General features: G+C 48.2%; 1 protein-coding gene across 2 annotated transcripts in view; it reads left to right on the plus strand.

Annotated features, from left to right (window-relative positions):
- Positions 1 to 13,026, plus strand: part of LOC120924703 — a 29,722-nt gene extending 16,696 nt beyond the window's left edge. For both annotated transcript variants that reach the window (XM_040335717.1, XM_040335718.1), the window contains 3 exons: positions 1,695 to 1,726; positions 10,958 to 11,071; positions 12,710 to 13,026. In XM_040335717.1, coding sequence (XP_040191651.1) covers positions 1,695 to 1,726; positions 10,958 to 11,071; positions 12,710 to 12,874 — 311 coding nt within the window. In that variant the 3' untranslated portion in view covers positions 12,875 to 13,026. The remainder of the gene's footprint in view (positions 1 to 1,694; positions 1,727 to 10,957; positions 11,072 to 12,709) is intronic.
- The last annotated feature ends 12,581 nt before the right edge of the window (positions 13,027 to 25,607 follow it).

Below are 25,607 nucleotides of genomic sequence, written 5' to 3' on the forward strand. Positions count from 1 at the left end.
GGCGCAGACATATTTCTTTATTACATAGACATGTTGGACTTCCTTCTCAGTAGAGAAGAACTTTATCAATAAACATCCAATGAAAACATCAACTCCCCATGCAGCTAGTTTAAGCAGAAGCTGTTTTACAAGGATACTGACTGCACTGTCTGTAACATCCGGTATGACAAGCAATCTTCTTGTAAAAAAAAAAGTGGAGCTCTACTTTAACTTCCTCCCGCCCGCCGTATAATAAAATGACAGCGGGTGGGATCCCCCCTTGTTCTGAGGTGATGTCGTACGATGACGCCCCAGAGCCACGCAGCGCGGTGATCGCGGTCGCGCCGTGTTCCTAGGACGTGGTGCGATCCCGATCTCGGTAAACAGCTGATGACAAGGCTCTATACCTATGTGATCACTGTCGCCAATCATAGCCGGTCACTTGTAAATACGGAAGTGCCGTTTATCGTCTCTCCTCGACTCAGTGACAGACTGTGATCAAAGGAGAGCCGACAGCGGCATCTCCTCACAGGGGAGACCTGTACCAACAATCAGGGCACTGATCATCAGTGCAGCCCCTGCAGCGCCCATCAGTGACACCAATCAGTGCTGCCTTTCAGTGCCCATCATTGCCCATCAGTGCCACCTATCAGTGCCCATCAGTCCCGCCCATCAGTGCTGCATATCAGTGCCCATCAGTACCACCTGTCAGTGCCTATCAGTGCCACCCACTGAGCAGTGCCGCCAATCTGTGCCGCCTATCATTGCTCATAAGTTCCACCTATCAGTGCTACCTATCAGTGCCCATCATTGCCACACATCAGTGCCACCTATCAGTGCCAATCAGTGCCACCTACTGATCAGTGCCGCCAATCCGTGCCACCTATCATTGCTCATAAGTGCTGCCCATCAGTGCCCATCAGTGCTGCACATCAGTGTCGCTTATCAGTGCCGCCTTTTAGTGCCAATCAATGCTGCACATCAGTGTCCCCTATCAGTGCTGCCCATCAGTGCACATTAGTGCCGCCCATCAGTGCTCATCAGTACCGCACATCAGTGCCCATCAATGCTGCACATCAGTGTCACCTATCAGTGCCCATCAGTGCCACTCATCAGTGCCCATCAGTGTTGCCCATCAGTGCACATCAGTGCCACCCATCAGTGCCGCCTATCATTGCTCATAAGTGCCACCTTTCAATGCCCATCAGTGCTGCCTATCAGTTACCATCAGTGCAGCATATTACTGCCTCCTCATCAGTACCACATAGTCAGTGCCCTTCAGTGCCACCTCATTAGTTCCCTTCAGTGCAGCCTATTAATACCCATCAGTGGCACCTCATCAGTTGACATCAGTAAAGGAGAAAAATTACTTATTTACAACATTTTCTGAAAGAAAAAACTTTTTGTTTTTTAGCAAAAGATAAAAATCCCAGTGGTGACTAAATAACATCAAAAGAAGGAAAAACAATATAGGAAAATGTCATATGAGTACAGTGTAGCATGACCGCGCAATTGTCATTTAAAGTGCGACGCGCCGAAAGCGGGAAAATTGGCCTGGGCAGGAAGGGGGTGAAAGTTCCGGTATTGAATGGGTTAGGATAATAATGACGATTAGTTTGGGTTCCAACACTGCGCACGTGACTCTGTACTTTAGCGTTGTTGACTTTGTTCTCCCCTCAGTCACAATAACAGCCACATTCTCTTTTTTCCCCCAGGAAACCTTGAGATAGGGGGCGCTAGTGATCGGGTAAGCATCGCGTTTGGTTTATTGGGTGCAGGGAATGATCTGATTGGCTGATCTTACACGGGGATCGTTCTCTCAGAATGTCGCACACACAGTCTGTTGGTTTATTGATCCATCTTAGCTTGTATCACGTAATGTAGATATGTAGGTAGATTCACACACAATGGCCTAAACTTGCGGCGGCGTAGCGTAAAGTCCACCGGCGCAAGCCCGCCTAATTCAAATGATCCAGGTAGGGGGCGTGGATCATTTAAATTAGGCGCGTTCCCGCGCCGATCGTACTGCGCATGCTCCGTCTCGAATTTTCCCGCCGTGCATTGCGCAAAATTACGTCACAAGTACGTCTTTGGTTTCGACGTTAGCGTAAATGGCGTCCAGCGCCATTCACGGACGACTTACGCAAACTACGTAAAATTTTCAAATTGCGACGCGGGAACGACGGCCATACTTAACATTGAGTACGCCACCTAGGGGGCATGTTTATCTTTACGCCGCGTATCGCTTACGGAAACGACGTAAAATCACTACGACGGGCAAGCGTACGTTCGTGAATCGGCGTAACTAGTCATTTGCATATTCTACGCCGACCGCAATGGAAGCGTCACCTAGCGGTCAGCGTAGATATTGCACCCTAAGATACGACGGCGCTGGCCGTCGTATCTTAGGCATGTTTAAGTGTATCTCAGTTTGAGAATACACTTAAACATGCGACGGGCTTAGATTCGGACTTACGTCGGCGTATCTGCTGATACGCCGGTGTAATTCTATGTGAATCTGGCCCCATGTACTTGCCTGCTAAGTTGCGGCGCCGTAGCCTAAATCGGCGTGCGTAAGGGCACCTAATTCAAATGTGTTTGAGGGGGGCGTGTTTTATGATAATGGGGCTTGACCTTACGTTTTTAACTTTTTTTGCGAACTGCGCATGCGCCAGGCGCCTACATTTCCCAGTGGGCATTGCGGCTAAGTACGCCGCACGGGCCTATTGATTTTGACGCGGACGTAAACAACGTAAATCTCGATTCACGGACGACTTGCTCAAACGACGTAAAAAATTTGAATTTCGACGCGGGAACGGCGGCCATACTTAACATTACTATTCCATGTAGGGCTAAGCTCTAACTTTAGGCGGCCTATCTCTAACGTAAACGGCGTAAAGGTAATGCGTCGGCCGGACGTACGTTTGTGAATCGGCGTATCTACTCATTTACATATTCTACGCCGACCGCAATGGAAGCGCCACCTAGCGGCCATCCGAAATATTGCAACCTAAGATAGATCGGCGCAAGCCGTCGTATCTTAGATATGTTTAAGCGTATCTCTGTTTGAGCATACACTTAAACATACGGCGGCGCAGATTCTGAGTTAGGCCGGCTTATCTACTGATAAGCCGGCCTAACTCTCAGGCCCCGTACACACGGCCGAGGAACTCGACGTGCCAAGCACGTCGAGTTCCTCGTCGAGTTCTGGGATGAAGCCGCCGAGGAGCTCGGCGGGCCGCCTTCTCCCATAGAACAACGAGAAAATAGAGAACATGTTCTCTATTTTCTCGTCGAGCTCCTCGGCGGCTCCATCGAGCCAAAACTGTACAGACGACAGAGTTTCTCGGCAGAATCCGGGTTTTGACCGAGTTTCTCGGTGAATTCTGCCGAGAAACTCTGTCGTGTGTACGGGGCCTTACTGAATCTACCTATTAGATTTCAGATTCTGCTCCTTGGAAGGAGTCGGGGAGCTCAGAGAATACTCCTGCTGGCATACAATCTGACTCTTTAGCGCCCCCTCTAGAGACCTTCTGTATTCTGCAATGGCCCCACCACCATGAGCAATGTCTAGGTCCAGTGTGGGTCGCTTCATACAGGGAGCAAGGGCGCCGCCCCCTAATCCATGCACCCGGCCCCTAATCTACATGCAGGCCGCCGGACGCATTGATTTCAATGGCCCAGATTCAGGTACATTTGCGCTTTATTTGCGGAGGCACAGGGCAACGATTTTGCCCTGCGCCCCCGCAAATATTTTGCGCTGCCCTCGATTCACGGAGCAGTAGCTCCGTAAATTGCGAGGGCGCGCCGGCAAAATTGCCCGGTGTAAGCGCGCGCAATGTAAATGATCCCGTAGGGGGCGGGAATCATTTAAATTAGACGCGCTCCCGCGCCGAGCATAGAGCGCATGCTCCGTCGGGAAACTTTCCCGACGTGCATTGCGGCAAATGACGTCGCAAGGACGTCATTTGCTTCAGAGTGAACGTGAATGGTGTCCAGCGCCATTCACGAATCACTTACGCAAACAACGTAGATTTTAAATCTCGCGACGCGAGAACGTGGGTATCCTATAGCATTGCCTGCGCCTGCTATTAGGATGTGTAACGTTGCGCGAAACCCGACGTACGCAAACTACGTAATTTGCGTATGCAGGGCCCGCGCAACGTTGTGAATCGGTGTTAGTATGCAATTTGCATACTATACGCTGACCACAATGGGAGCGCCCCCTAGCGGTCATCGCTAGAATGCAGCCTAAAATCTGCGTGGCATAAGAGCCTTATGCCACGCAGATTTTAGGCTGCAGTCGGCGTAGCGATGTTCCTGAATCAGGAGCATTCGCTACGCCGGAGCAAGTAAGCAATTGCGCCGTGTAACCTATGGTTACACAGGCGCAATTGCTTCTTGAATCTGGGCCAGTGTTTTTTTTTTTTTTTTTAAGCACATGATTAGAACCTGAGGCTATAATTGGCTTAAAAAAAAGGGTGGGCTTGGGGCGCAAAGCACTGCGCCCTGAGCCCACCCAGTTGGTTGACAAAAAAGCATAAATATTCGCTGTCGTCATCCTGATTGTCCTCCCGGCCAGTCAGGAAGCGGGTCCTGAGACCCGATTGGCCAGGGAGAGGTCTTAGGACTCCCTGGCCAATCGTTTCTCCGGACACACTTCCTGTTCAGCCGCCGGGAGGAGATGCAACGGCCCGGTGTCACAGCAAGCTGCAGCAGGTGGAGGGGCAGCTTCCAGGAGCCCTACCCCGGATCACCAGCACCACCTCCTGAGGTAAGGACATGGATGCCATTCGACCCCTCTGTGCAGGGGTGAGGAGGCCAGGGGCAGCTTTCAGGAGCCCATGCCACCTCCAATTCCCGTCTGTCTGTCTGTCTGGGGGGGGGTGTCGTCTGGACATGGATGGGTTCCGATCGGTCTGCACGCGTGGGGGTTAGTGCAAGCAAAGGGGCCAAAAGCCTGCCTGCACCACCTCCGATTCCCATCCATCTACTGCAGGGGGGGTCTTGTCTGGTGTGAGTGAGGGGGGCAGGTTTGTTTGCCACCCCTGCTCCCCCCTAAAATATTGAGCACCAGCTGCCACTGCCCAGGTTCCCAACTCAGGGCCAGATTCACAAAAAAGCGCCTATCTTTAGGCGGGCGTAGCGTATCTCAGATACACTACGCCGCCGTAACTTAGAGCGGCAGGTCCCGTATTCAGAAAGGACTTGCGCTCTAAGTTACGGTGGCGTAGCGTAAATTGGCCGGCGTAAGCCCGCGTAATTCAAAGTAGGCTGGTAGGGGGCGTGTTGTATTTAAATGATTGGTGACCCCACGTAAATGACGCGCTTTACGAACGGCGCATGCTCAGTATCACGTCAAATTTTCAAATTAAATTACGCCCGCTCAATGCTTAGTCGACGTGAACGTAACCTACGCCCAGCCCCATTCACGGACGACTTACGCAAACGACGTTTCCGACGTCCATACTTTAACATGACTTACCCCTGCTTTATGAGGGGTAACTTTACGCCGGTCCGACGCCTTATGTAAACGGGCGCACGTACGTTCGTGAGTCAGCGTATCTAGCTCATTTGCATATTCAACGAGGAAATATACGGAAGCGCCCCTAGCGGCCAGCGGAAATATGCACCCCAAGATACGACGGCGTTAGAGACTTACGCCGCTCGTATCTAGGCAAAATTCATGCGTAACTGATTCTAAGAATCAGGCGCATAGATACGACGGCGCATCATTCGGACTTACGACGGCGTACGTGGAGTTACGCCGTCGTAAGTCCTTTGTGAATCTGGGCCTCATTGTTTAAGTGATTCTAAAGCAATCTTTTTTAATAACACACATGTCATGCTTTGTGCACAAAGCAGCCCCAATCCACTTATTTTTGGCCCCCGCCGGCGGTCCTGGCTCCTCCCACCTGCCTGACCTCACAAATGCTCTTCTGGAAGAATGGTCAAACATTCCCATAGACACCCTCCTAAACCTTGTGGGCAGCCTTCCCAGAAGAGTTGAAGGTGTTATAGCTGCAAAGGGCGGGGCCAACTCAATATTGAACCCTCCGGACTAAGACTGGGATGCCATTAAAGCTCATGTGCGTGTGAAGGCAGGCGTACCAATACTTTTGGTAATATAGTGTAGGACTTTAGAACCACTTTAAGCATGTTAATCTCCCCCTGCCCCAGGATATCTCTGAGCCCCAACTCTATTTTCACCAATTTACATCTGCAACCACAGTGCTTATCCCCTTGCCGCCGAGCATACGCACATATGCGTCCTCGGCTTTCGGGGGTTATACCGGAATGATGAGCAAGAACGCAGTGACGTCATCGCGTATGACGAGCATGCGCTCCTCACATTCGATGCTGTCGCCGCCATCTTGCTGCACCCTACCTATGCCTAGGAAGCTACAGCGCATGCGTCGCAGTCATTTCGAGCATGCGCGGGTTTCCACGGCGACAGGTAAGTATACACACTCTCGGGGTTCTCGGCAGGAAAACACTGCCGAGAATCACGACGAGAAAATAGAGAGCAAGTTCTCTATTTTTCTCGTCGAGATTTTGGGTAGTTTTCTTGACGAGAAACCTGAAATCCTCGCACACACGCTCGGTATTCTCGGTAAGCTCTGCCAGCAGTTTTCTTGCTGGTTCTTGCCGAGTAAACCGAGCGTGTGTACGAGGCTTGACCCACAGTTCCTGCAGTCTCTTTTCCCAGTTCCTGCAGACTCTTCCCCAAGCTCCTGCAGACTCTTCCCCAAGCTCCTTCAGCATTTCAGCTCAATTCTGTCAATCACTCCTACTTCCTGCAGTATCTCCTCCCAGTTCCTGGAGTCTCTTCCCAGTTCCTGGAGTCTCTTCTTACAGTCTCCCCTCCCAGTTCTATTTTTACCAGTAGAGATGGGCCGAATATCCACCAACAAGGTTTGGTTTGCGCCCAGGGCCGTTTGAAGGAATTTGGGGGCCCCAAGCAAAATGGACATAGAGGCCCCCCAACCCCCCCTTCCACAAAACCTACAGGAACCACAACATAGCGATACAGTTTAAGTTCACTCACACTCAAAGACTGGTGCCCCCCATGACAGACTGGTGCCCCCATCACAGACTGGTGCCACATCACAGACTGGTGCCACATCACAGACTGGTGCCCCCATCAAAGACTGGTGCCCCCATCACAAACTGCCCCCCATCACAGACTGGTGCCACATCAGACTGGTGCCCCCATCACAGACTGGTGCCCCCATCACAGACTGGTGCCCCCATCACAGACTGGTGCCCCCATCACAGACTGGTGCCCCCATCACAGACTGGTTCCCCCATCACAGACTGGTGCCCCCATCACAGACTGACCCCCCCATCACAGTCTGGTGCCTCCATCACAGACTGATCCCCCATCACAGACTGACCCCCCCCCATCACAGACAGACCCACCCCATCACAGACTGACCCCCCCCCCCATCACAGACAGACCCACCCCATCACAGACTGACCCCCCCATCACAGACTGGTGCCTCCATCACAGACTGACCCCCATCACAGACTGACCCCCCCATCACAGACTGATCCCCCATCACAAACTGGTGCCCCATCACAGACTGACCCCCCATCACACTGGTGCCCCCATCACAGACTGACCCCACATCACAGACTGACCCCACATCACAGACTGACCCCACATCACAGACTGACCCCCCCCCCCCTCACAGACTTTTCCCCTCATCACAGACCCCCCTCGATAGTAGACTCCTGTCCCCATAACAGCACAGCACTCCCCCTCCTCACAGAGCATTACCTTATTCACACACGAATCGATGAGAAGCACGGCAGCCCTGGACAACGGGCAGGACTTTTCATGTTAAAAGTGAGTGATTGATTGGCTGCTATGCAGCGGGGAGGTCCAAGCAATCGCCCACTTCTTAACTTACAGTCCGGTGCTTTGTCCAGAGCGGCCGAGGCTCTCATCTTGTGTGAATAAGCAGGGCCGCTGTTAGAAATCATGGGCCTATCTGACAGGGCCCCCTTCAACCACGCCCTTTCCCCCACCCCCGGCCCAACTCCTGACCCTGACTTGAAGCAAAATGCAGGTTTGTTGCTATTTACATATGTGTGTGGCGCCAACGTATGTGTTTGCAATTAGTATGCATGAAAGAGCAGGGGTCAGTTTAAATTTCTTTTAAATTGTATGTTATTTATTAAAAATAAACAAAAAACACCTTACACTGTATTTTTATTTTTTTTTGGTAATTTTTGCTTTCACGAGGGATGGACAACATTTCTTGTGATAACATGGATCATGACAGGTCCTCTTTATAGAGAGATCTGTTTTTTTTTAGACCCCATATCTGTCCTCTGGCCTCCAAAGCATCTGATCAAGCTAAGATCAGTTTGATCAGATGCTTGTTTAAGTCGGTAATGGCTTCTTTACATGAGACTAAAACCAGAAGTGATCAAATCTTCGTCACTTCTGGTTTCTGACGTCACACGGTGGGAGGAACGACATCCATTCCTCTCACTGTGTGTGTCCCAGTAACTGGACGCTACTGGTCACATCTTAAAAGCAGTAAAGGCTGTGGTGGAACCCCCTTCCACTGCCTGTAAAAGTAATCCAGGGGCTTCTTGTACAGAATTGCTGGGGCTAAAAAATTATATCTCGATCATTGCTGTAGTGATGACCAAGATATCACCCCTCCAAGTCAGTGATGATGGGAAGCAGTTAAAGGGGATAGGTTTGGGGGCAGTAAAAATTCAGCTCCGCTGCACGTTTACTGCACCCCTAAACTAAGTTTAAAGTAACATGTTTCTTATTATCATCATCAGGTTACAATTATCACACAGGCAGCACAGTAAGCAGGGGCTCTATCATAGCTCTATCATAGCTTTATCATGGCTCTATGCCACATGGCTGTTGAATGCTGGCTTAGTTAACTTATGGCTGTATTGTATATAACAGACTGTATCAATACAACCATAACAAAGTCAGCACCCAAAAGCAATGTGACACAGAGCCATGACAGAGACCCTGCTGTGCTGCCTGTGTGGTGATTGTAACCTAACCTGCTGTGAGATAAATAATAGGACACAGTGAGTATTCTTTCATCTATTCCCACTCACTGTGTCCAGTGCAGCCACGATCTCCTCCTGCTCCCCCGATCTCCAGCCGCTCAAATTCTTCACATCTCTTCAGAGAAGCAGTCAGGACACGAACGGAGCACAGCTGTATCACTCCGCCAGCCGGGACTCATAGAATAGTGGGGCGGCATGATGTACATGTGCCCGAAAATGAAGAAATAGTCCCTCTGCTGTGCTCCCCTCCTCGGCCTCTGTGTTGACCAGATGAGGCACCGGACAATAATAGACCCACTCTGTAAGCAAGTGGAAGTGGGGAAAAGTTTAGAAAACAGGCAGACAGACGAGCCAGCTTGGGGGCCCCTTTCTAGCTCGGGGGCCCCAAGCAATTGCCTCGTTTGCCTGTCCTGTTGCGACGGGCCTGTTTGCGCCAGAACTTTCGAACATTGCAAAAGTTTGGAGCCTAACAACGAACCCCAATAAAGTCTATGGGACCCGAACTGGAAAATTCACTTGTGCCCATTTTGAATGCTTATGTGGAAATTATTGGGCATACAAAGGGTATGGGGTCCAGGTACTGGGGGGACATGTATCAATGCAAAAAAAAAGTTTTTAAATGAGCAGTGATTTATTGATGCTTCAGTGGTGTCTCTTCCACAGACTTTGGATAGAAGTAACAGGTGAGGACAAATGAGGGTCATCAAGAGGTACTCTTGCTGAAAACAAGAATTGGCCCTGCTGTAAAAAAAAATTGTCATATGCACCTGTCAAACAGATGCGGAAAAATTGGTCTTTGGGTGTTAATTGTGCCCATGAAACCTACACCAAAAAAATCAACATTCACAATGCTAGGCAGCCTAGACAGTCTTTCAGAGACTCCACATCCCAAAAACACCTAATCAGCAACATCGGCATCAGGCGTTTGATAGCTGCTGCTAATCCAGGAATGATTAATTTATGATAAATGTCAGTCGGTCAACAGAGTCCGTGGACAGACGCACTTTTTTATCTATCACAAAACCTCCGGCAGGACTGAATGCTCGCTCGGAAAGCACACTGGATGCAGGTCAGCCCAGCAGCTCAATAGCCTACTGGGCAAGTTCTGGCCAGTGGTCTCTTCTCATGACCCAGTGGATCATCAACTGGAAAGTTCTCCATCTCTGATTTTGCCCCTAGATAATCTCCCACCATATGATGCAAATGCTTCTGATGGGATGTGGAAGTTGACAGCCCTGTGCGCCAAGGCTGCAGTTCCTGCAGTTTCTTTCCCCAGTTCCTGCAGTTTCTTTCCCCAGTTCCTGCAGTTTCTTCTTCCTAGTCCAGCAGTCCCTCCTCCCAGTTCCTGCAGTTTCTTCCCCCAGTTCCTTCTTCCTGTTCCTGCAGCCTCTCCACAAAGTTCCTGCAGGTTCTCTTCCCAATTCCCACAATTTCCTCCCCCAGTTGCTCCAGTCTCCCTCCCCTATTGGCACAGTTTATTTCAGGTGAGTCTGACTTACCAGCGTCTGTGGTCTCTCTTATCAGTTCATACTTGTTATTCTAAGGCTGCCCATACATAATAATAAAAATAAGATAAATAACAAGACACAATGCCCCCACCCACACATTTAATGTAGATGGGGAATCCTTCCTGCTGAGTCATTATATTGTGAGGAGACTTCCTTGCTATCAGAACGCACTGGTCATTGCTGCTGGTTATAGCCAGTGGTACTAATTAATTGGGACAAACCAACAAGCTGGTTGTAGAAAAGTTGATAGTTTGGTAGTTTGACTGCCCATACATGCAGAATTTGTCCAGTCCCTGCTGAACTGATCGGATTTCAATCCATGTATGGTTTCCTTAAGATCAGCCCAATCTGTGATCTCAGATCTGGTGGGTCAGTTTGCTTATTTGTGCTTTTTATTGCTGTCATATAATTTACAGCAGGTGCCGCTTGAAGAGAAGATGGGATCCATCAGTGACAAGGATCTGAGAAACAATGAACATGTATACAGCAGACCTTCCCACATCTACCAGGAGATACCGGCTACTCAAGAGGTGAGATTCAACTCCTGATCAGGGGCGGACTGACCATTGAGTCACTCGGGCACTGCCCGAGGGCCCCATGCCACTAGGGGGCCCCATCCGGGTTGCCAGGCTCAGTAAAACCAGGGACAGTATGTAAAAATCTGTGTTTTTTTTAGATCTGTCCCCGATATGTCCGAAAATGACATGCTTTTAATGTGAATATCCCAAGATTTTAGCTGCCCGCCTCTGCACTACCTCCTGGCGTGGTGGTCATCTGTAAGCCAGAGGGGCCCCATAATCTTCTATTGCCCAGGGGCCCCATGAGTTGTCAGTCCGCCCCTGCTCCTGATCACATAGTCAGGGAATGAATAGAGAGTCACATCGGTTAATAAAACATATCTCTCCAGGGATATAGGGGATGTGCCTCTCATATATGACCGCTGTATGGGGATGGATTGGAAGGCCCAGTCCCTACCAGTAATGTCCTTCATTCAAAAATGACATGTTCTCTTGATGCACAGTGCCAAAATGTCCCAGATCCTACAAAACAGTCCTGAGATTTTGCCCCGTAGTGTCCGTGTTCCACAGGCTCTAATGCCGGATCCAGGAGATCTCACATTTTGTAGAATAGCAGAGGGGTGCTGAGTGATGGAACGCTCTCTGTTCCAGTTCCCAGGATTACAGGTGGAATTCTCTCCTGCCCTACAGTCCCAGTATAGTTCCGCCCAACGGCAGGCTCAGAGGAGCAACACTGCTTCAGGTACATTACAATCAGGTACATTACAATTGAAAACCAATTTTCATTTTTTTCCCCAATGACACCAACAATGGGACCTATTTTATCCTAATGACACAAACCATGAGGCTGATTGTATCTCACTGACACTTATTTTATTTCACTGACACCAAAGGGACTTTATCCCATGGACACCAGCGATGGGGCTTATTTGACTCCTACTGGCACTAACGATGGGCCTTTTTTTTCACTGACACCAATGATGACCCTTGTTTTACTCCCACCGACACCAATTGTGACCCTTGTTTTACTCCCACTGACACCAATGATGACCCTTATTTTACTCCCACCAATGATGACCCTTATTTTACTTCCACTGACACCAATGATGACCCTTGTTTTACTCCCACCGACACCAATTGTGACCCTTGTTTTACTCCCACCGACACCAATTGTGACCCTTGTTTTACTCCCACTGACACCAATGATGACCCTTATTTTACTCCCACCATTGATGACCCTTATTTTACTCCCACCAATAATGACCATTATTTTACTCCCACTGACACCAATGATGACCCTTGTTTTACTCCCACCAATGATGACTTTTTATTTTACTCCCACCAATGATGAACCTAATTTTACTCCCACTGACACCAATGATGACTCTTGTTTTACTCCCACTGACACCAATGATGGGACTAACTTTCTTCCACTGACACCAGCGACTGGGCTGATTTTATTCCATTGACACAAACAATGGGGATTGTTGTATTCCACCTACATCTATGTTGGGACTTCTTTTATTACAATGAGACCAAAGTTGGGTCTTATTTCCTTCTGACACCAATTAGGGTCTTATTTTATTTCACTGACAGTAATGACCGGGAAATATATCAGGTGACACTTTCTGTCTCAATCTTTCCTTTTAGGATCCGGCTGAGGTCCTCCAGAATCCTCTGTACATCTCATCTGGACCCCCTTCCCAGGATGAGCGTCCGGCAGAAGGACAATACAGTCTCCTCCAACTCCCAACCCCCAACCCAACCCCTAGACCAGCAGTGACCGCACAATGTGGAGAGGCCCAGGAGATATGATCATTATTTGGGATGCATTTCAATGTTGTATAATTATCAGCTTTAGCGCTAAAGCTTCCACCGAACGTACCAGAATATTATCTCCCAGTTCTGTTGATATTTTTTTTTTGTATTATATGTTTATTAAAAAGTTCATGAAATGCCATTAAAAATTTATAATGGCCGTAAAACAATGACTCTGATGCCGCGTACACACGGCCTGATATGCCGCCCACCGGAAAAACCTCCGTCGGAATTTCCGACGGAAAAATAGAGAACCTGCTCTCTAAGTCCGTCGGGAATTCCGATGGAAAAAGTCCAATGGGGCATACACACGGTCAGAATATCCGACCAAAAGCTCCCATCAGACTTTTTCCATTGAAGGTCACACTTAACCCATTCAGCGCCCCCTAGTGGTTAACTCCCAAACTGCAATTGCCATTTTCACAGTAAATAATGCATTTTTATAGCATTTTTTGCTGTGAAAATGACAATGGCCCCAAAAATGTGTCAAAGTTGTCGGATGTGTCCGCCATAATGTCGCAGTCACGAAAAAAATCGCTGATTGCCGCCATTAGTAGTAAAAAAAATGTTTTTTTATAAAAATGCAATAAAACGATCCCCTATTTTGTAAACGCTATAAATTTTGCGCAAACCAATCGATAAACGCTTATTGCGATTTTTTTTTACCAAAAATAGGTAGAAGAATACGTATCGGCCTGAACTGAGGAAAAAAATGTTTTTTTATATATTTTTGGGGGATATTTATTATAGCAAAAAGTAAAAAAATATTGAATTTTTTTTCAAAATTGTCGCTCTGTTTTTGTTAATAGCGCAAAAAATAAAAATCGCAGAGGTGACCAAATACCAACAAAAGATAGCTCTATTTGTGGGGAAAAAGGGACGCCAATTTTGTTTGGGAGCCACGTCGCACGACCGCGCAATTGTCAATTAAAGCGACGCAGTGCCGAATTGCAAAAACTGGCCTAAAAACTGCCTAGAGGTCCGGGTTTTAAAGCGGGAGTTCACCCATTTATTTATTTTTTGATCTTTTCCCCCTAGATTCATGCTCGTTTTGTCTAGGGGAATCGGCTAGTTGTTTTAAAATATGAGCCGTACTTACCGTTTTCGAGATGCATCTTCTCCGTCGCTTCCCGGTATGGGTCTTCGGGAGTGGGCGTTCCTTCTTGATTGACAGTCTTCCGAGAGGCTTCCGACGGTCGCATCCATCGCGTCACTAGTAGCCGAAAGAAGCCGAACGTCGGTGCGGCTCTATACTGCGCCTGCGCACCGACGTTCGGCTTCTTTCGGAAAATCGTGACGCGATGGATGCGACCGTCGGAAGCCTCTCGGAAGCCTGTCAATCAAGAAGGAACGCCCATTCCCGCAGCCCATACCCGGAAGCGGCGGAGAGGATGCATCTCGAAAACGGTAAGTACGGCTCATATTTTAAAACATCTAGCCGATTCCCCTAGACAAAACGAGCATCCATCTAAGGGGAAGAAGTCATATATGCGGGTGAACCTCCGCTTTAAGTGGTTAATAACAGTATTCTATTTTATTCCATCCCAGAGCAGGAGGTCGCGGGCCACATCAGAGGGCTCTGTGGGCCACATGTGGCCCCCGGGCCACTGGTTGGGCAACCCTGGGCTAGGATCTCTGATAGGGGTCATATCTAAAATACAAATGATGTATCATTGTAGCAATCAGAGCTTCTAGAATAAAATGAGGTGTATGTTTTTATTTTATAGGGACCATGGTTGTTGTCCATACATGGGAAGCAAAGGGGTCACTTTCAGAGCCGGTTCACACTGGGGCGGCACGACTTCGGGGGCGACTCGGCAAGGCGTCCTGAAGACGACTTCAGAGGCGACTTGTAAAATGACTTCTGTATAGAAGTCAATGCAAGTCGCCCCGAGTCGCCCCCAAAGTCGTACAAGAACCTTTTTCTAAGTCGGAGCGACTATTAGAACGGTTCTATTGAATAGAATGGGACGCGACTTGTCAGGCGGCTGAGTCGCCTGACGAGTTGCCCCAGTGTAAACGAGCTTTAAGGGTCTATGTATAAAGCTTTTGTTGTGTGGATAGACCTAAATTCAGGATGAACATTGTCGTACTTCCTCTATTATGTGTGGTTCCCATATCACCTGGGCCATCTAGTGGCCACAATACATTTATTTTTCCTGATTGGGAAATTTCTGGAAAAAAAAGCGCACATTATGGCCACTAGATGGTGATGACGATATAAGAATCACACATAATAGAGGAAGTACGACAATTTTTGCCCTGTTTGGGCAAATGTTTGTCACATCCACCCAGTAAAAGATTTCGGCCCGGATTCACAAAGCACTTGCGCCGACGTATCTCCAGATACGCCACGTAAGTAAATATATGCGCCGTCGTATCTATGCGCTGGACCCACAAACTGAGATACGCCTAAAAACAGGCTTCATCCGACCGACGTAACTTGCCTACGCCGGCGTACAATGGGCGCATATTTACGCTGGACGCATTTGGCGCTCCCATTGATTTTCTATTCACATATGCAAATGAGGGAGATACGCCGATTCACGAACGTACGTGCGCCCGACGCAGTGCGTGTAAAGTTCTACGTCCGGGGTAAAGTTATGCCCCATAAAGGAGGTGTAACTCAGCAGCATCCATGCAAAGATATGGACCAGGGAACACAAGCCGACGTATTTTACGTTGTTTACGTTGGACGTGAATATGACTAGGCGTAGGTTACGTTCACGCCGTAGGCAGTGATCCGACGTATCTTAGGGAGTAGTTCCGACGTGATTCTGAGCATGCGCACTGGGATGTGTCCACGGGACGGCGCATGCGCCGTTCGTTATACCTATCTGTCTGGCGCTCGGCCCATCATTTGCATGTGGTCACGCCTCATTTGCATGGCTCACGCCCACTTCCACCTACGCCGGCTTACGCCTAGGAAACCCAGCGCAGTTTTGGCAGCACTGGCTTTGTGAATTCAGTGCTTGCCTCTCTGCGCTGCGTCGGCGTAGTGTACAGGAGATACGCTACGGCGGCATAAATGTGCGCCGCTGTCTGTGAATCCGAGCCTTTATATGTAGCACTACCCTCGAAGGAGCTGCTGGTTTGTTTTGGGTGGCATGTTACCTCGTGGCTCCTCCGCCATCTTAGGGGTGAATGGTGCATATAGCAGTAACGGAATGTCCACGACAGGTGCTCTTTTCTGTGCTCTTTATTACCCAGCCGGGGTAAAAACAATAAAACTTGTGGTGAAGAAGGTAGAGTTGGAAGGAGAAGAAGAATAGCAAATTTAGGCGTAGCAATAGGGAACCAGTCCTGCTCTCACGTGTAACACTTCTTGCGCCACTCCTGCCTGAGTGGGAATAGCGTACGCGGACAGGCCTCTCTCACTGACCTGGCAGCCAGAGTATCGCTCGAACCTTTGAGGATAAGCCTTTGCCACAGACTCTCCTAGAATGGATTCAGAGAGAAACCTCTGCCACAGGCCCTCCTGATTGTGGTTACGGAGAAGAACCTCCTTGATAGAATTACGCCTGGATCTCCTTCAAGTTGCTTTCAGGTACCAAATGACAGGTGACCAGCCTCTCAGTGTCCGGATACCTCGATCCCTGGTGGTTTGTCGAGACCCTATTGGATCGTCAGCCTGTCATTGGCTCTCCTCAGATGGACTCCCCACCAAACAGCTTTACCGCTTGGGATCTTCAGGATTGGGAACCCAGTCGACCACTGGGTTCCCTGCCACAGCTCGATTACTCCGGACCAACATGGTCCCGGAACCAGGAACACCGCGTGGCACGCACACCCCCGGCCCGGTAGGCCATAACGCTGGGGCGCGGTGGTGCAAACACCCTAAAGTTGGGTGCCGCACTGGAAGAAGAAGACCCAGAACTAATGGCGTCTGCCCCATAAACACCCTCCCCCAGCATGCACAGCGAGGCTCAACCCTCCTGATTGGCTGCTGGGGAAGAGCACCCAAACCTTGACTCTACTGCTGCCACCTACTGTCCTGGGGTGGGAAGAACACCCAAGCAACAACAGAATGAGCCCACCGAACAGCCAAGCTGAGACAGAGCCCCAATTTGAACACATTAACCAGATCAGAGTTCAACTAACACTCTGATCTCCCTCTAAATTTAAATAGCACCGGTACTTTGAAGTAACCAGGCACTAACATATACATAGACCCCAACGTATATGTCCAGGTACCATCTCCAATGTACCCCCAAACCTCACCCCCCCCCCCCTTGAGATCATGTCTCGGCGTAATTTTTTTTCTTGTTCCTTTAGTGGAAAACAGCTTTTTTTCCCGTACATCACAGGACACGGAGCAGGCTATAAATCATGACTACCTGCGCCACCTACTGTATAGGTGAATGGACACTGGCAGAAGAAACAGACAGGAAGTCCCCCTGTATAACCTCTCCTGTACAGGAAGCTCCTCAGTTTTTCCGCCAGTGTATGTTGATGGCCACTGATATGCAGGTTTTTTTTTCAACGCAGTTCTGGCGCCTCCAGCACTGAATGTATGTAATGGCAAGGAGTATTGGGGTGTGATGGAGGTTCTATTGATGCTGGCTCTTGGGGGATCTCTGTTGGGAATCTCTTTTTTGTGTGGGGGGTCTACTATTGCTGGGTAGGTCTATTGTTGGTGGGGGTCTTATGTTGCTTGGGAGTCAGTTGCTGCTGGGGGGATCTACTGTTCAGAGAGAGATTTATTGTTCCTAGCTGCTGGAGGGTCTATTGATGCTGGCTGCTGGAGGGTCTATTGATGCTGGCTGCTGGGGGTCTATTGGTGCGGGGGCAGTAGTTTGTTGTGGGGGTCCATTGTTTCTAGGGGGGGGTCTACTGTTGTGTGGGGATCATTTGTTGCTGGAGGGGTCTCTGGTTGCTGAGGTGGTCTACTGTTGCTGGGGTGGGGTCTATTTTTGCCCTCTGCAGGAGTTCTATGTTACCATCTTTCTTGTTATCATTAACATAGTCCATACAAATTACTTAGTAGCAGAAAATGACACTTGGTTCTGTATTCTCTAAAAGGGGCGGTACTGGGAGGTGGGTAGGGGTTGGAACCAAGGAATGGTGCTCAGGGGAGGATAGGGGGCGGAGACGAAGGGTAACTCAGAAGGGAGGAGAGTGCACCTATTTGCTGAGATGCAGCTGTCTGCATGATGCTACCAGAATCTATATGGTTCCAACAAGGATCAGGAGCTTGGTTTTATCCAGGTCCAATCCTCCAGCTGGGATGCTTAGATCAGTGTTTCTCAACTCCAGTCCTCAAGGCGCCCCAACAGGTCATGTTTTTTTAGGATTTTCCTCAGATGAAATGGCTGTGATAATTACTAAGGCAGTGAAACTGATCAAATCACCTGTGCAAAATAATGTAAATCCTGAAAACATGACCTGTTGGGGTGCCTTGAGGACTGGAGTTGAGAAACACTGGCTTAGATGGATGGTGTCCAGGCCCCGCTATGATAAGATTGGAACAGACATGTGGGGATAGCCTGTAATGCGACCTTTGGGTTCTTAGATGCTTAGAACCCTGAGCAGTACTGACTGATTAGGGTGTTTCCAGTAGGGTATTGTACAGGTTCAGGGTAGGGGACCCCAAGAAAGAAGGATCGAGTCCCTGGGGGTCTACTTAGACATTGCCTGCCATGATGGGTGAAGGTTGGATCTTGTTATTGAGCTGTTTTTCTGGCTGTGTGTTCTCCATCTATATATATGTGTGCACTTTCTCTTCTCCCCTCTAGGGGGGAGTATGTTATAGGAAGCCTGTATATCAATGGCGGCCTGTGCATAGAGGGCACACGGGCGCCGCCTCCCCTATTCATGTGTCCCTGATCTACATATTAGTGGCACCGAACCATGGATTCCAATGCGGGGCGGGTGTTTTTTTGAAGCACCTGATAGGCTTCAAAAAAGGGTGGGCTCTGAGTGCAGAGTATTGCGCCCCGAGGCCACCCAGTTGTCTGACCACAGCAAATACATTTTCCCTATTTTTACACTAAAGTTCCTCCCCGCCAATCAGGAGACAGCTCTATGAGACCTGTTTCCCAATTGGCCAAAGCGTCAGGCGATCCTATTGGATGCAAAAACAAGGACAAAAGCAGCGCCTTCTAAGTTACATAATAAAAACACTCAACAAACGAGCGATAGAAATCAGCATTATTAGTAGTAGTATCATCCGCGCTGTCCCGGGAGCTGCCTGATGTCGGTGGCTGGGGTGTCCGTGGGGCAGATTCAGAAAGAGATACGCCATCGTATCTCTGGGTTCCGACGGTCGTATCTATGCGCCTGATTCATAGAATCAGTTACGCATAGATATCCCTAAGATCCGACAGGTGTAAGTGACTTACACCGTCGGATCTTAGGCTGCAATCTCACGCTGGCCGCTAGGTGGCGCTTACGTTTGTTTACGCGAGGAATATGCAAATGAGGAGTTACGCCGATTCAGAAATGAACGACCGCCCGACGCTTTTTTTTTTTTACGTCGTTTGCGTTCGGCTTTTTCCGGCGTAAAGTTACCCCTGCTATATGAGGCGTAGCTAATGTTAAGTATGGCCGTCGTTCCCGCGCCGAGTTTTGAAATTTTACGTCGTTTGCGTAAGTCGTTCGCGAATACGGATGGACGTAATTTACGTTCACGTCGAAACCAATGACGTCCTTGCGACGTCATTTAGAGCAATGCACACTGGGATATGTACACGGACGGCGTAAAAAAACGTCAATCACGTCAGGTCAACACACATTAACATAAAACACGCCCCCCCCCCTTCCACATTTGAATTACGCGGCCTTACGCGGCCTTACGCCTCAACAGATACGTTACGCCGCTCTAACTAAGGGCGCAAGTTCTTTATGAATAAAAAACTTGCGCCCAAAGTTAGAGCGGCGTAACGTATCTCAGATACGTTACGCCGGGCGGACAGATACGCCGATGTATCTGAATCCAGCCCCATGTGTCCTCCCTTAGTCCGATGACCGTGGTGGAACTATGCGCTCTTGTAGGACGGGGACTGGGGGCGGTGAAACACAGGAGCACGGCAGGGATGTCGTCATTTCCGGGTACAGGTTTAGCGGGGTGATGCGCGTTTTTCGAAGCATGCGTGCTTCTTCCTCAGACTCTGCTGGGGGCCATCTTTGAAGAGGGTTATTATGCTAGACTAGGCGCTACATGACTGGCTGGATAAGTAACCAAGGAGACGCATGGATACTGCGGCGACATGTAATTCCATGAACCGTTTGGATGCTTAGCACTTTGGCGAAAGAGGAGATATGCGGCAGAGGAAGGGGACACCAGAGCCTCTGGGGATGCTGCCCGCACTCCAGGATAGGAGAAGAGGATACCACAGGCCCGCGGGTAGGTTCCCCCTCCCCCAAAAGAAGGACCCACCAGCCGCCACTGCTATAAATCATATGCGTGTTTGTAAAGAGCGCTACCCAATGATCAACCTTAGTGTTAGTAACAATATACTGTATTTACATGATTATAACCTGCTCTGTATCCCTAGATGTTCTCTAAGAAATTGATTTTCAGCCCACGAAGCCGCCCACCTTGTTACCCGCGGAGCCGCCCACCTTGTCACCCGCGGAGCCACCCACCTTGTCACCCGCGGAGCCACCCACCTTGTTACCCGCGGAGCCGCCCACCTTGTCACCCGCGGAGCCACCCACCTTGTCACCCGCGGAGCCGCCCACCTTGTCACCCGCGGAGCCGCCCACCTTGTCACCCGCGGAGCCGCCCACCTTGTCACCCGCGGAGCCGCCCACCTTGTCACCCGCGGAGCCGCCCACCTTGTCACCCGCGGAGCCGCCCACCTTGTCACCCGCGGAGCCGCCCACCTTGTCACCCGCGGAGCCGCCAGCCTTGTCACCCGTGGAGCCGCAAGACCGTGGAGCCGTCCGCACTTTCACCCATGAAGACGCCCGCCCGCGGAGATGCCCGCAATGTCATCCTCGGAGCCGCCCGCCCACGGAGCCGCCCGCGATGTCACCCGCGAAGCCGTTCCTCTCTTTTGCATTCTCGGAGGGGGCAATGACCCTGTTGCCCCCCCCTTGGATCCGCCCCTGGCTGGAGGTAGAAGAGGAGTGTGTATATACCGGATGTATATAGTTTGTGTCCCAGAAAAGTCAAATGGGCATCCCATAATAACCCTTCCCCCATCCAAGTTCAATCTCCTGAAATAAAGAGCAAAGCTGCAAGGACTGCTTCTTGTCTCAGGAGTGATTGAGAAATTCATGTACCTGGCTGTGCGGGGTGGGAGATAACCAACATTCACCAGCGGCTCCTGTGGGGTTAGTGCTACACCAAAGAATATATTTTGGCTTAAATTTATGAAGAAATTTGATTTTATTGGACATGTTTTATAACAGAAAGTAGAAAATATATTGATTTTTTTTATATATTGGTCTTTTTTTCATTCATATAATAAAAATTAAAACCTGCAGAGGTGATCAAATACCACCAAAAGAAAGCTCTATATGTGGGGGGGAAACTGTCATGTCACTGGTAGCCCATCCCCCCGCACAGTTAGAATCACTCCCTAGGACACATTTAACCCCATTGATCGCCCCCTAGTGGTTAACCCCTTCCTTGCCAGTCACATTTACACAGTAAACAATGCATTCTTACAGCACTGATCACCGAAAAAGTTTGGGAAGTGTCCGATGTGTCCGCCATAATGTTGCAGTCAGGATTGAGATACACTTAAAAGTAGCTAAGATACGCCGTCGTATTATAGCTGTCTATTTACGCCGGCCGCTAGGGGCGTGTACGCTGATTTACGCCTAGAATGCATAAATCAGCGGGATACGCCTATTCACGAACGTACGCTTGCCCGTCGCAGTAAAGATACGTCGTTTACGTAAGGCGTAAAGTTATTCCACCAAAAAGCTGGCGCAGCCAATGTTAAGTATGGATGGTTGTCCCGCGTCGAATTTTGAAATTTTTACGTAGTTTGCGTAAGTCGTTCGTGAATGGGGCTGGGCGTAATTTACGTTCACATCGAAACCAATAAGTCTTTGCGGTGTAATTTGGAGCATGCCCACTGGGATATGTCCACGGGCGGCGCATGCGCCGTTCGTAAAAAAGGTCAATCACGTCGTGTCACGATTCATTAGCATAAAACACGCCCACCTCTTCACAATTTGAATTAGGCGCGCTTAGGCCGGCACATTTACGCTACGCCACCGTAACTTAGGACGCAAGTGCTTTGTGAATACAGCACTTGCCTCTCTAACTCACGGTGGCGTAGGGTAAATGCGATACGATATGCCTGCCTAACGTTAGGCTCTCCTACCTGAATCTAGCTATATAATTTTTGCGCAAACCAATCAATAAACGCTTATTGCGATTTTTTTACCAAAAATATGTAGAAGAATACGTATCGGCCTAAACTGAGGGAAAAATAAAGTTTTTTATATATTTTTGGGGATATTTATTATAGCAAAAAAGTAAAAAATATTGCTTTTTTTTTTCAAAATTAGTTTATAGCGCAAAAAATAAAAAAACGCAGAGGTGATCAAATACCACCAAAGGAAAGCTCTATTTGTGGGGAAAAAAACGCAAATTTAGTTAAGGTACAGCGTCGCGCGACCGCGCAATTGTCAGTTAAAGCGACGCAGTGCCGTATCACAAAAAAAATGTTCTGGTCAGGAAGGGGGGGGGGGGGATAAAATCTTCCGGGGCTGAAGTGGTTAAAGTAGAAAAGTGCTAAATAGCAAAAAGTGCCCTGGTCATAAAGGGGGTAAAACATTCCTGGAGGTCAAGTGGTTAAGGTGTGAAAAGCTCAGCGCTGAAGACTGATGAGAGAATTAATGTGCTTCCCAGAGGAGTAACATTCTGGGAGAAGTATATAGGATGAATGGGTTATGAAGTTACAGTGCCTTGAAAAAGTATTCATACCCCTTGAAATTCTCCACATTTTCTCATGTGACAACCCAAAAACATAAATGTATTTTATTGGGATTTTATGTGATAGACCAACACAAAGTGTCACATAATTGTGAAGTGGAAGGAAAATGATAAATGATACAAATAAATATGTGAAAAGTTTCGGGGGAGGGGCATTTGTATGGCGCCCCCTTTACTCTGATAACTAAAATCTAGAGGAACCAATCGCCTTCAGAAGTCACCTAACTAGTAAATGGAGTCCACCTGTGTGTCATTTAATCTCACTATAAATACAGCTGTTCTGTGAAGCCCTCAGAGCTTTGCTAGAGAACCTTAGTAAACAAACAGCATCATGAAGGCCGAGGAACACACCAGACAGGTCAGGGATAAAGTTGTGGAGAAGTATAAAGCAGGGTTAGGTTATAAAAAAAAATCTCCCAAGCTTTGAAGATCTCACGGAGCTTCTGTTCAATCCATCATCGGAAAATGGAAAGAGTATAGCACTGCAAACCTACCAAGACACGGCCGTCCACCTAAACTGACCGGGCCGGGCAAGGAGAGCATTCATCAGAGAAGAAGCCAAGAGGCCCATGGTAACTCTGGAGGAGCTGCACAGGAGCTGCACAGCTCAGGGGGGAGAATCTGTCCACAGGACAACTATTAGTGGTCTCTCCACAAATCTGCCCTTTATGGAAGAGTGACGAGAAGAAAGACACTGGAGAAAGAAAGACATAAGAAGTCCTGTTTGCAGTTTGTGAGAAGCCATGTGGGGGAGGGGACACAGCAAACATGTGGGGGAGGGGACACAGCAAACATGTGGGGGAGGGGACACAGCAAACATGTGGGGGAGGGGACACAGCAAACATGTGGGAGAAGGTGCTCTGGTCACATGACACCAAAATTCTATAAAAAACGCTATGTGTGGGGAAAACTAACACTGCACATCACCCTGAACACACCATCCCCACTGTGAAACATGGTGGTGGCAGCATCATGTGGTGGGGATGCTTTTCTTCAGCAGGGACAGGGAAGCTGGTCAGAGTTGATGGGAAGATGGATGGAGACAAATACAGGACAATCTTAGAAGAAAACCTGTTATGCCTCTTACATACGATCGGAAATTCTGACAAGAAAACCCTGGATTGTTGGCTTCAGTCAAATAGCAAACTGGAATTGTTAGATTGTATCTCTTGTTATATATGCACTTCCTATGCTACTCAGCTCCGTCTAGTGGCCATATTGTGGTATTTGACTACTGTTTGCATTATGGCCATTAGATGGAGCTGAGAAGCATTTTAAATACATATAACTTTTAACCACTTAAGACCCGGACCTTTAGGCAGCTAAAGGACCCGGCCAGGTTTTGCGATTCGGCACTGCGTCGCTTTAACAGACAATTGCGCGGTCGTGCGACGTGGCTCCCAAACAAAATTGGCGTCCTTTTTTCCCCACAAATAGACTTTTCTTTTGGTGGTATTTGATCGCCTCTGCGGTTTTTATTTTTTGCGCTATAAACAAAAATAGAGCGACAATTTTGAAAAAAAATCAATATTTTTTACTTGTTGCTATAATAAATATCCCCCAAAAACATATATAAAAAAAAACGTTTTTTTTCCTCAGTTTAGGCCGATACGTATTCTTCTACCTATTTTTGGTATAAAAAAAATCGCAATAAGCGTTTATCGATTGGTTTGCGCAAAGTTTATAGTGTTTACAAAATAGGGGATAGTTTTATTGCATTTTTTTTTTTATAACTACTAATGGCGGTGATCAGCGATTTTTTTTTGTGACTGCGACATTATGGAGGACACTTCGGGCAATTTTGACACATTTTTGGGACCGTTGTCATTTTCACAGCAAAAAATGCATTTAAATTGCATTGTTTACTGTAAAAAATGACAATTGCAGTTTGGGAGTTAACCACAAGGGGGCGCTGATGGGGTTATGTGTGACCTCATGTCTGTTTACAACTGTAGGGGGTGTGGCTTCCCCGTGCTTCACTGTGGCGGCTGCATCGATCGAGTGATCCCTTTTATAGGGAAGACACGATCGATGGCGTCACACCTACAGCCACACCCCCCTACAGTTGTAAACACACACTAGGTGAACCCTAACTCCTACAGCGCCCCCTGTGGTTAACTCCCAAACTGCAACTGTCATTTTCACAATAAACAATGCAATTTAAATGCATTTTTTGCTGTGAAAATGACAATGGTCCCAAAAATGTGTCAAAATTGTCTGAAGTGTCCGCCATAATGTCGCAGTCACGAAAAAAATCGCTGATCGCCGCCATTAGTAGTAAAAAAAAAAAAAATAATAAAAATGCAATAAAAATATCCCCTACTGTGTAAACGCTATAAATTTGGCGCAAACCAACCGATAAACGCTTATTGCGATTTTTTTTACCAAAAATAGGTTGAAGAATTCGTATCGGCCTAAACTGAGGAAAAAATACATTTTATATATGTTTTTGGGGGATATTTATTATAGCAAAAAGTAAAAAATATTGCATTTTTTTCAAAATTGTCGCTCTATTTTTGTTTATAGCGCAAAAAATAAAAACCGCAGAGGTGATCAAATACCACCAAAAGAAAGGTCTATTTGTGGGGAAAAAAGGACACCAAATTTGGTTTGGGAGCCACGTCGCACGACCGCGCAATTGTCTGTTAAAGCGACGCAGTGCCGAATTGTAAAAACCCCTTGGGTCATTTAGCAGCATATTGGTCCGGGGCTTAAGTGGTTAAGAGAACAATTGTTTAGAAAAGAAAACATTTTTTTTCAACTAGTGCCCTGCTACGAATTCCTAATGTGCCTATACTTATCATTAGACTCCTCCTACCAGATCTCCTAGAG

Source organism: Rana temporaria, chromosome 1, assembly GCF_905171775.1.
Source record: "Rana temporaria chromosome 1, aRanTem1.1, whole genome shotgun sequence".
NCBI lineage: Eukaryota > Metazoa > Chordata > Amphibia > Anura > Ranidae > Rana > Rana temporaria.